A 12,105-nucleotide genomic window follows, 5' to 3' on the forward strand; every position below is an offset into this window, starting at 1 on the left:
ATTACAAATGGGATAGCTGTAAGCCCACACCCTTAAAGCACAAAATATTGATAACAACAGAAAAACCCTCAAGTGTGTGGAGGAAATGGATAAACAGGTTTTGTTGCAAAGTTTTGAACACTGATTTTCTTAAAGCCACTAAAACAAAATTGTTCAGTCGTTGGCTCTTTTTAGAAGCTTGGAAACTTTATTTTTGCATAAAATATAGAGTGATTTTCAGAAATTCAATGTAACTTTATGTTTCATTTGCAACTATGTGAATGTTTATGCAAATACTGTACACTAGCCTTATCTTGCAACCAATACCTATCCACATATATTGATATCACATATTATGTGATCCCACAGGCAGATCTGCTTATAAGAGCACAATCCTGTTACTTGATAGTAGCAAAAACAAAAGAAAAAAAACTACCCAGAGTCTGGTAGCATCTTTTACAATTCATACATTTTATTAAAGGCATAAGCTTTCATGAATTGCAGCTCACTTCATCAGTTGTGCATGCTTATGCTTTTAAATAAAGTTTATTAGCTGGAAGAGTTATCATACTCCTGCTGATTTTTTTATTGTAATAAGTAATACATTTAGAAACAGTTGAACTGGATTATTTATTTAAAAAAGGTTGACATAGAGATTTTGCTTTTAGGATATTGGACTTGAAGTTTGCTTCTCCTTTTCCACTTAGATTTTCAAAAATATATTCAAAATTCTCACATACAATGTTAAGCTTCTTCTTTAAAAAAACAAGGCAGGTATAAAACTATCACAGTTAAATTAATGCAGAATCTCTTTAGTCTCCTCTGTGCTTATTCGCTTTCGAAAGCATGTGCTGTACTATATTATTATGTAATACAGTTCTTTGAATATTTACTTATAAGAAACCCCATGCAATTCAACAGGACTTACTCATATGTAAGGACACACTAGCGTGTTGTATTTTCTGCCTTGTGTCACCTGAGGATATAAACATAATAAACATGCAATAATGCAAAATTTCCTTTGCAGAAATAGCAAAGTTTAAATGAGGAACTGATTTTTTTCCCCTGTTAAACTTCTAATCTGGCAACATATCTTTTATATGTGGTTTCTTTTAAAAAAAACACAAAGTTTGAATGGATCAGGTTCATTTCACCAGCAGGAGCCGGAAAGGCGCTGAGTTTGTGGAACTACATTTCCCATCAGGCAGTAAGAAAACTAGAAAAGGTGGGAGGAGAATATAAAGAAAGCTGTACCTGTTCATACAGGTGAGACAAAAGGGTGAAGAAGAGGTGAATTGGCGCTTAAAGAAGCAAGGATTCTGGTGCTTTGGAATATAACTTATGTCGGGTATTTAAAGTTTTACTTTGCTGTTAATATTTGTTGGGTTTTGCGGGGGAAATTTTTGTGAAAACAGGTTGCTGAAAACAGGAAAGGTAGAAAAAGGAAGCAAGGATAGTTTCGATGGTTAAGATCTGTTGATAATGGGAAACAGTCTGCTGTGTTTATTTTTAGCTGGCTAGAGACTGAAGTCAGTAAGTATATATATCAGCATGTGACTAATCTACAAAGGAAAGATGCTGGAAGAAAGGAAGAAAGTGAAAACCTATTCTCTTTTTCTGCCCTTAATGGTGATTTATGTTTGTGCCCTTTTGACCAGCTGCGTTTTGCACGTGCAAAGATTTTACTGAAGTATGGAATAGCAAGAAATCAGTCTCTGTTCAATAAAACTTTCAGGGGGAAGAAATTATCTATTTAGATAGGTATTTTGCATCTATGCAGTAAATATTATTCAGAGGCCAGCATGGATTGCTTTTTATTGGGCCTAATGTTCTGTTTATTTCTTTCGCCATGGGAAGAGTATCTTTTTAGAAAGTTCTAGAAGCTCAAGATCAAGGTTGTAACTGAGTGCAAAATTGTATCGATAATTGAATAGTTAAATTGCTTGCTGCATCACCATCAAAAGCCTATGTAAGTGACAATCTACCCTTACATTCAGAGCTCAAATGATTAGGAAAGGTAGTCATTTTTGTGAAACTTTCTGTCTCTGATTTCCTCATTTTAACCACTTGTGGTTTCCCAGTATTCTTTTTAATAAACTTCTTCTCATATCCAAGCATCTAACCACAATCAACTCAGGCAGAAATAGACAGCCTAGAACCCACAACTAACTTTGATGTCCACCCAGACTGTAGCATGATTGGTTTTCTTCTCGGAATGCTTTTCCAAGAATACCCCATATTCACCAAATAAAAATGATGAGTCACAGTGGTCAAATACTTTTAATTCATAGTATGCCAAGGTAGACTCAAGTGTATACTAAGACGATAGAGAATCTGGAGCACAGAGAATGTGACAGGAAGCAACCTTATCCATTTGCTTTCATTTGCAATATGTTTTTTTCTGACCATTTTTCTACTGTGATTTGTATAAGCCTCATTTGGCTGCCATTTTTGAGCATGTTTGATGGCCTCAACTTGCCCACTGAAGCTACCAATTGAAAAAGTTTTTCAACTCTAACAGAATAACAGAATTGGAAGGGACCTTGGAGATCTTTTATATCACTTCAGAGAAGTGGTTGTCCTATCTCTTCTTAAAAACCTCCAATGATGGAGCACTGCTCAGCTTCTGGAGACAAGTTGTTCCATTGATAATTGTTCTGTCAGAAAATTTCTCCTTATTTCTAGGTTGGTACGCTCCTTGATTAGTTTCTATCCATGGGTTCTTGTCCTGCCCTCAGGTCTTTGAAGAATAGGTTGATCCCTAACTCTGCAGTATTGGTGCAACATCTAACTGAAAGTGGATTATCATTTTTCTATTACATGTTGAAATGGAGATATCAAGAACAGCTGCCTGTACTCCACACAATAGTTGCCCATAATTTGCAGACAGGATTCTTGTGATATGTTTTAGGTACAGTGTTCTGTACCAGCCTGCTACCGGCCCTGCAGAAAAGGCAGGGACAACCCCTTTACGAACGGCAAGAGGCTGGAACTAAGCCTGCCAAATTTATTAACATAAAACAGAGCAAAACAAGACACGAACCATGAAACAGGAGCTATTCAAGCGGTTGCCTTCAGCAAACCAGCCCTCCCACGTATTCCCCTTTTATACAGTTCAGGGCGTGGCTTCTCTCTGCCTCCTTCCGAGGTGCCCCATTGCCTTCCTCTGTTTATTCCTGATTGACTGCCTCCTGCGTTGGGCGTCCTTGAACAGGGCCAGCTGTGGTTCATCTTCATCCACGCTGTCAGGCTCACACAGCTGGGTCTCCGTCGTGACCAGGTGGGAGGGGCCTGGCTGAGGGCTCTCACCAGCAAGCTCTCCAACCCCCTCAGCAAGCTCTTCAACCCCCCCTCCTCCTCTGAGTCGTCCGACCCAATTGCCGAACCCACAGGCTGACCCTGAATCACAACACACAGTATTAGTCACTCCCAAATAGCAATGCTGGATGGTTACCAGGGTCTGGCTGTATGTAAATGGTTTTAAACAGAGTGTCCACAGTGCTACAGGAAACCTTAAGCAACAGCATCTCTTCTCTTGATTCTGATGCACAGACAGGGAAAGAAAAAGGGAAGCAGTTATGCAAAATCAGAGGTTGGTTACAGAGTTAACAAGTGAAAAATATCTCAGCTTTCTAAACATCTGAGGTGGTAGAATGGTTGCACGGTGTCTCTTTGGATGCACTCTGTCACTTTGATCTTGTTCAGTCTCCCAGGATCAATCAGTCAATTGAGTTACTTTTCACCTTCCTCTTTAAGCTTTATGATTTTCTGTAATGCAGCCCATAGTCTGTTTTCTTTTTAAAAAAAAATACAAAAGAGCAACTGTAGTTCTGCTGAGTCTGCTATACTACTTTTCTCTTCTACAGAAGAAAAAGCCAAATAGACAGTAAAAGAATCTGGGACTTTAGTGACTGCTTAATTATATTGACCAACAATAATAATAACAACACAGTAACAATAACAGCAGCACTGGCTCTTTTAAACTTTTCATTATCTTGCTATCACCCTCCAAGTAAGTGTGTTTTTGAGTTATCTTTCTCAAAGGACTGTCCCCGCTGAGGTGAAATGGTGTTGACCTATCCTGGAACTAGTTTGTGGTGCAGAATGTGGATAGGGTGATGATAAGGTGAATCCTCTGGAGGATCACATGCAAAAGAAAAAAAAAATCCCACTATCTCCTGAGTATTTCTTCTTGAATACCTTGAAAATGGGTCCTGCTTCAGTTTCCACTATGAAAGAGAATAAGGAGCAAGGCCTCTTAAGTGGTGACACCAGTATAGTACAATATTCTCATTTAATAATTTTATTTTTTTGTTAACATGTTTGTCTTCTAAAAATGTTCCCCAGCAAAGCTGATTGATTGGAAGTGTTTTTTTCAACTACATGTTAAGAGAAGGATTACTTCTCCTTTTCTAGCTGTATTTCTGTTGATAAATTTGAAAAATAAATACTGAAGTTTTTAATTTTTCCTCAAAATGATTGATCTGTCTGTCTGTCTGTCTGTCTGTCTGTCTGTCTGTCTGTCTATCTATCTATCTATCTATCTATCTATCTATCTATCTATCTATCTATCTATCTACAACCATCAGCTGGTGGGGAAATTCCAGAAAATCCAATGGAATTTTGACTTTCTTTCTTTCTTTCTTTCTTTCTTTCTTTCTTTCTTTCTTTCTTTCTTTCTTTCTTTCTTTCTTTCTTCTTCCTTCCTTCCTTCCTTCCTTCCTTCCTTCCTTCCTTCCTTTACAAGATTTTAATATTAACATGTGATAAGAGAACCAATCTGATGTTAAGGCACTAGGCTTGAAAACTATGAGTTCTTATTCTGTCATAGGCAAAAAGCCATCTAGGTGACCTGGGTTAGGGTTAGGGTTAGTCGCTCTTAATCACTCTCACTCAGCCCTAGGAAGGAGGCAATGGTGAACTACTTCCAAAATCTTGCCAATATGTATACAAACTGCACAGATTTCAGAGAGTAGTCCAGTTCAACACTGATTTGAAGGCACAAAGCAAAACAAAAATACCGATGTATTTAATATATGATGGGGATGGGGAGTTTGTCCAATTGTATTATTTCAAATCTTATTTGAAGGTTCCAGTTCAAGAAAAGGTTAAATTTTGATAATCTTTAGATTTTGCAAGCATTGATTTCAGGAGTAGGCTAAAAGAATCAGCTTCTTCAACATACCACTGCAGTAGCCGGTAGGGCCTCATTCTAAAGAAGATGGATTTCAACAAGAGAGTTGAACTGCCACACAATTTTGCAGCTAGGAAAGCAGCCACAGTGGAAGAATGGTGGAAACCCTCTGTCAAACCTCATCTTCCCCATTTTTGCTATAGGTATTTCTGGGGTGGTGAAATTTTTCTGTTGACTTTAGGAATATCGATAAGTCCTTGGTTAATGATGATAATTATAACCAGAATTTTTGTTGCTCAATGATGCAGTCATAAAGCATGATATCACATGGCCATGCTACTTAGCAGTAGCAGTTCCAGCAGTGTCTGGTTACTGTTACTAAGTGAGAACTGTGCGGGGTTTTAAGTGAAGACCTCCTGTGATTGTGGCTTCCGTGTTTCTACCAGCTTCCCCATTGAATTTGCTTGTGGGAAGCTGCAAGGAAGGTTGCAAATAGCATTCACATGACTAGGAGAAATCTGGGCTGATTCCTGGGTACCTGGATCAAAATCATGTAACCACAAGGGTGTTGCAGTGGCCAGAACTTTGAGGACTAGTCACAACTACCACTTGTTCATCATCCTCAAAAGTTTGAAGCGTTGTTGAACAAGTGGTTGTTAAACAAGGACCATCTGTAGTAGCTAAGATGTCTGTTTGTTTTACCAAAGCACTGAATCTGCTAAATCAGAAAAGGAATACATCATTTGTGAGCAGTACCTAATTATCAAAACTATTTAAGTGACTTGCAATTTAGTTAGGTTTTAAAATTTATGTTGGTTTGCTATTTGCATTCATTCTTCTCTCCCCTCCCCCATTAATCTAGGGCCGAAGTTCTCAAATCTCTAGAATATTATGGCTTTCACCAGTGCAGAGATGGATGACGCCTTTGACTACTTGTTTAAGATCATTCTCATTGGAGACTCAAATGTGGGGAAGACATGCGTGGTCCATCGCTTCAAGTCAGGACAATACCATACAAAGCAGCAGAACACTATTGGGGTTGACTTTACAGTGCGTTCCCTGGAAATCGATGGCAAAAAGGTGAAGGTGAGCAATATAGTCCTCTACTGTGTCTTTTGATGATTGATAGAATTTTTCCACCCAGCCATTAGCATCACACTTCTCATCTTTCCTGCACTTTCATGCCATTGTATGAATATCCCTATAGCTGCTCTCTGGGCTTTGGGTAATGAGAAAGGGAAGAAGACAGTTTAACTGGGCAGTGGAGGAGAGTTAAAACTTGAATTCTAGCCAATGACCCATTCTCATCCTTATTATAACCTTATAACCTCAGTGACTGGGCCAAGAAAACAATAGAATGTATGTCCAAGTATTTCTAAAGACTGGGGAAGGGAATAAGTCATGGCTTCATCAGGTCTTGGAATGGGGAAAATCTCAAAAGCTGGGAAATCATATGAGGCAGCAGTTCCAGGCAGGTTTTCCAGATCCAGAGAAGGCTAGTATAAAAATAATTTGGCAGCATCTTTTCTACAGCAACAGTTGGGATAGTATTTGGTCATTCCCAAACATTTGGAGTATCCAAGTCAGGAAAAGCTTTGAATGCAGTTTTATATATTTTATTTTTATTTTTTTATTTTAATCCCATTTATATCCCGCCCTTCTCCAAAGACTCAGGGCAGCTTACAATTTAAGCACAAACCAATGTGCCTATCACTTGCCTGAGAATAGTTGTGTTAGGGGTTTTACTGTAAATATAGCTACACAAGGCTAAGATAGAGGAGTTGTGGCTGAGGAACAATTTCTAGCATTTAGGTATTTTGAGAAACCATTTCTGTTTCTGCCTGTATTTCATTTCCTCCCAATTTCAGATACAAGTGTGGGATACGGCAGGCCAAGAACGCTTCCGCACAATAACTCAAAGTTATTATCGCAGTGCCCATGGTGCTATTCTTGCCTACGATATAACCAGAAGATCTACATTTGAGTCTATTCCTCATTGGATTTATGAAATTGAAAAATTTGGTGCAGCAAACCTGGTCCTAATGTTGATTGGTAAGTTCTGAAGTCTATCTCATCTCTGCCTCTCTTAGTTAGAAAGTTTGAGAGTTCCTTTCAAAATGAAGGGGGGAAAATAGTATTCATTTTACTGAAACAGAATTGGTGGGCAAGAAATATGGAAGACATTGTATAAACATCTTAAGAAAAAAATTATTTCCCAGTTATTGACTTAGTGTTTTAAGAAATGCAGTTCTAAGTTTACCTTATTAGCACATGAATCCTCTTAGCTACAAAGTAATGAATTCTAGGTAAAATACTAAAATCAAGATGAAGTCTTATTTGTCAAAACATTAAGAATTATAATGAGTCTGTTGTTCAATCTAGACAGTAGAGAAAAAAACCAGCATCTTTTGTGGTAAAATAAGAATACCATAGGGCTAGCCCAGGGGTCTTCAAACTTGTCCCTTTTATGACTTGTGGACTTCAACTCCCAGAATTCCTCAGCCAGGCACGCTGGCTGAGGAATTCTGGGAGTTGAAGTCCACAAGTCATAAAAGGGACAAGTTTGAAGACCCCTGGGATAGACAATTAAATGACCAATAATTATTGTATGAATTTCCTGGGGGCAGCCCTAATATTAGGTAGAATGAGGCCATTTTGGTAGATGAATCAGAACAGTAAAATAAAAATAAAGTATTGTTAATCCAAAACCAGAAGAGAAGAAAACTTCCTTAAATGCATTATATACTATACCTGTCTTGTGGCTAGATAACTTAGGGACCAAATCTAGCTGTATGAAATACACAGGGCTAGCCTTCCATTTTATGGAATAAGCAACTGTTTAGAGTGATCAAGTGAAATGGCTAATGAATTGGGGCAAATCTCTACCCTCTATTCTTCCAACTAGCCTCTAGAGCAGTCTATTGCATTTAAAAAATGTACACCTCTCTGAAGTACAATAGTCCTCGACTTACAACAGTTCATTTAGTGACCAATCGAAGTTACATTGGCATTGCAAAAAGTGACTTATGGCTGTTTTTAACACTAACTACCATTGCAGCAACCGCATGGTCACGTGATTAAAATTCAGACGCTTTGCAACTGACTCATATTTATCACGATTGCAGTGTCCCAGGGTCATGTGATCACCTTTTCTGACCTTTGACAAGCAAAGTCAATGGGGAAGCCAGATTCACTTAACAATGTTACTAAGTTAACGACTGCAGTGATTCACTTAACACCTGTGGCAAGAAGTGTGGCAGAATGGGGCAAACTTCACTTACCAAATGTCTTGTTTAGCAACAGAAATTGTGGACTTAATTGTGGTCACAAGTCAAGGACTACCATGCCCATATCGTATTGTCTTCTACGGCCACCCATTTTTGTGGCTTTGAAGTGGTCATCAGCATATGGCAGGCTGTTACCATAGCTGTTCAGAGTGTGTCATTTGAGAATTCCTCAACATAGATACCTGTGGGACTGGGAGCTTTAAACCAAAGGCCCCCAACCTTTTGGTCACCAGGGACCGGTTGTGTGGAGAAAGATTTTTCTGTGGACCAGAAGGGGTGTGGTTTTGTGTGCTGACTGCATCCCGCGGATGGGGCTTCACTTGTTTGCATGGGCCAGTTACTGCTATGCCATGGCCCAGTGCCAGTCTACGGACCAGGGATTGGGGACCTCTACTTTTAAATGACAGTGTGTGTGTCATGCTACAATGATGCACACTATGTAAATTTGCATCAGTTGCACCCACAACTGCTTATGACATTTGTATCATTCTTGCAATAATTTTATGACATATCATCGAGGTGTGTGCTGCCTATGATCCTCAGAGTAATGCTCTTAGAACTGGCAGGATGCTGAGCAACAGGAGGGAAAGTGTGAGTGTAGGACCATTGTGAAAGGAGGAGCAAGGAGATGGCCTAAGAATACTATGCTTCTTGTTTTGCTTCATAGTTTTTCCCTTGCTCCATTTATTTGCCCCAACTATCCACTGGAAATCTAAAAATGGCTTTAATCCAATTTAAAGGGAACAAATCAGATGAATCAGAGAAACGGCAAGTCCTGTTTGAAGATGCTTGCACATTGGCAGAGAAACATGGTCTTCTGGCTGTACTGGAGACATCAGCCAAGGAGGCCCAAAATATTGATGAGGTTTTTATCTTGATGGCTAAGGAACTGATGGCTAGGAATACCTTACAACTTCATGGGGAGAATGGATCTTCACACAACATTCATCTGGACTCTAGGCCAGTGTTGGTTTCACAGACGGAGACATCCAACTGCTCATGTTGATCAAAGGCTACATATTCCGGTGCTCTCTTCCATTACAAGAATTTCTGTGTAGTCTCATTGTATCATCCTGATGCCATGCCATTGTTGCTGAATGTCATTCTTTGGAAATAGGAGGTTTCTTGTTTCCACTGGTCAGCAACAAGCTTCATGTGCACAAAATAGCACTGGATGGAAGACTTTTTTTGCCAGACATGAGCTCATACAGAAAAGATTGTCTGTGAATACTTCTGATAAGCCATTTGCTTCTATCAGTCTCTGGCTGCTTTACGCTGGTGGCTATGAAAAAAATGGTGGGTTTCTTGTACTGTATATATTATGTTTAGTTCAGGAATGATAGAATTGTTGGTAGCAATTGAATCAAATTATTGTGGGTAAATACTGAATCTTTTTTTAAAAAAAACACAACAGAAGTCTAAACAAGTACAAAACAAGTTCTGCAGGGATTTGCTACCTATCTAAGAAATGCCTCTGTCTAGTCAGTTTCCTATCTCAGATTACTTTAACAATGTCTGTTTAAATAGATGTTTAACAGGGCAATCTTGTTTAGTGTGTGTTTTGGCTTCCTTAACTGATTGACTTTGTGCAGTTCACGGATTACCAATGAATGATTGTGGTGGTCAAGTGAGTGGTCAAAGAGTGCACAGAGAATATTCTGTAGTGAAATTAAATGTTGATTTCAGTTATTTCATTGTTTTCCAACATGTGTAACAACTACTTAGAGATGGTTCCACAAAACAAGGCTTAGAATACAGAAATATACTGAAACTACAAGCATTAAACGTAGTGCATTTTTCAGTTACCATAAATATGATAAACTATATACTGTACTGTAGCTTTTTAAAATAATAGCAGTAGCTTTTAATATTTAATCATAATTTATTAGTATGTGTTCAGTAAGTCAATATAGCAACATTTCAAAATTACTGGAAGGCATTTGTCAATGTACAGCTTTGCAATAGCTTAGTGTTAAATTTTTTACTACGATTATGAGAAGGCTGGTCTCACTGGCCATGGTATTAATAATCAAAGAACTGAGTTCTCTTTTTTGGGGTGTTTGTGTTTCCTTTTACTTGCATTCCCAAACAAGGCATTTCTTCAGAAATAATTCTAAAGTTATTTCTTAAAGTAGAGAGACTGTGAGTTTTCTATTTGATTAAGTGTTTTTTGTGCTTGCCAACTTGGTAAAAAAGCATTGAGGGAAGAAATGAAATAATCACTAAATCAGCTCTCCAGATATACTAGGCATTCTGGGACTTGTAGTTCCAACACATCTGGAAGGTATGGGTTTGGGGAAGGCCTGCCTCTGTACAGTTTTGATGCTTTAATCTTTGGTTTAAAGTCAAATTTCTTTTCATTATACTCAGATTTACATTTTTATAATATAAGAAAATTTAGTATGTATTTATTGACATTTTATTTCCTATTATCCATGCCCAAGTTTGTTGCTGAATTGCCCTCTTTTAAAGAGAAAGGTTGGTTCTCTAACTAGCATTGAATAACTGTAACTATTACTGATATATATTTAAAAGCCTTTCCTTTTTACATGATTTTAAGGTAAAATGAAGATTCTAATAAATAAGGGACTTTTCCATCATTGCTGAAGTATGTATTGTTATGCGAATAAACTAGACAGAAGAAAGATCTGGCCCTAAAATAATAAAAGGTGAATGAGGAAGCAATGTCTTTAATGGCTATTTACATTAACAGAAGCATGGTAAAAGGCTAGAAGAAATCAGGTTTGGAACACATTAGTTATTACTGGGTCAATTCATCTTAATAGCTTACTAGGATCAAATCTTACACCGAGCACAAATACACCCATTAAACAAAGCATCTGATTCTTTCAGAGCTAATAAGGCTGAAGTCTCAGTGACAACTTGGAAGATCCATAGAAAAAATTAATAGTACTAATCTAATAATCCAGGCAGATTTATATGGTGGACTACCTTATATCACTACATTTATTATAGTGTTTAAATAGAAATTGAGGCTGATATCCACGTTGCTGCAAAATTCAGAAAATGCATTTTATCTTCCTGAATGGATTTTTTCCCATCCCAATGAAATCTCAAGAATACAGAATACCTGTTTTTGGTTTTTTTTTTGCTTTTTTATTTGGGAAAAGTGCTTCTTACAAAAGGCAGCTGCAAAGTAACACAGTCTTCAGCAACATATTTTGATTCCATTTAAAAGTGAAAGGAAATGCAATCTAAAAGGACATAAGCAGAACAATTGAAGGACAACCCAGCAGCATTAAATGTAATGAAAGTTAAAATTCCTTTCAAGAGAGGAGAGGAAAAGAGGGAGAAAGATTTTGATGACATCAGGAGTTCTTCCTAGGAGAACTGGTGCCTGCTTTTTCTATGAATAACGTAGTAGCATGCATGTTGTACAGCTATTAAGCCCACTCAGGTATTCTGCCAAGCAACAAGGATCCTTCTAAGAGAGGCAGGAATTTCATTATTTTAACTCTGATTATCACACTGTTCTACAACTTTGTAAAGATGAAGAGAACACAAAAACCCCAATAAGTGGATAATTTGGTCCAAATTCTGGCTAACAATATTCCTACGCCTGTGTGACTCAGATACACCCAATAGGAGTTAAAGGATGACTAGGAAGAGAATGGAGTGCTGGTGTCAGTAAGGAAGTGTCTACTCTATTAGTTGTTTTAAAGACCATTTCCACAGAATTTGCTG

General features: G+C 37.9%; 1 protein-coding gene across 1 annotated transcript; it reads left to right on the forward strand.

The window, feature by feature from the left end:
• The first annotated feature begins 1,210 nt into the window (after positions 1-1,210).
• Positions 1,211-12,010, forward strand: RAB19 (RAB19, member RAS oncogene family). Its single transcript, XM_083366507.1, has 4 exons — positions 1,211-1,327; positions 5,976-6,199; positions 6,982-7,165; positions 9,141-12,010. The coding sequence occupies exons 2-4, from the start codon at positions 6,005-6,007 to the stop codon at positions 9,404-9,406; spliced, it is 645 nt and encodes a 214-aa protein (XP_083222633.1). The 5' UTR covers positions 1,211-1,327; positions 5,976-6,004; the 3' UTR covers positions 9,407-12,010.
• Positions 12,011-12,105: the final 95 nt, after the last annotated feature.

This window comes from Vipera ursinii (assembly GCF_947247035.1).
Source record: "Vipera ursinii genome assembly, chromosome: 6".
Taxonomy (NCBI): Eukaryota; Metazoa; Chordata; class Lepidosauria; order Squamata; family Viperidae; genus Vipera; species Vipera ursinii.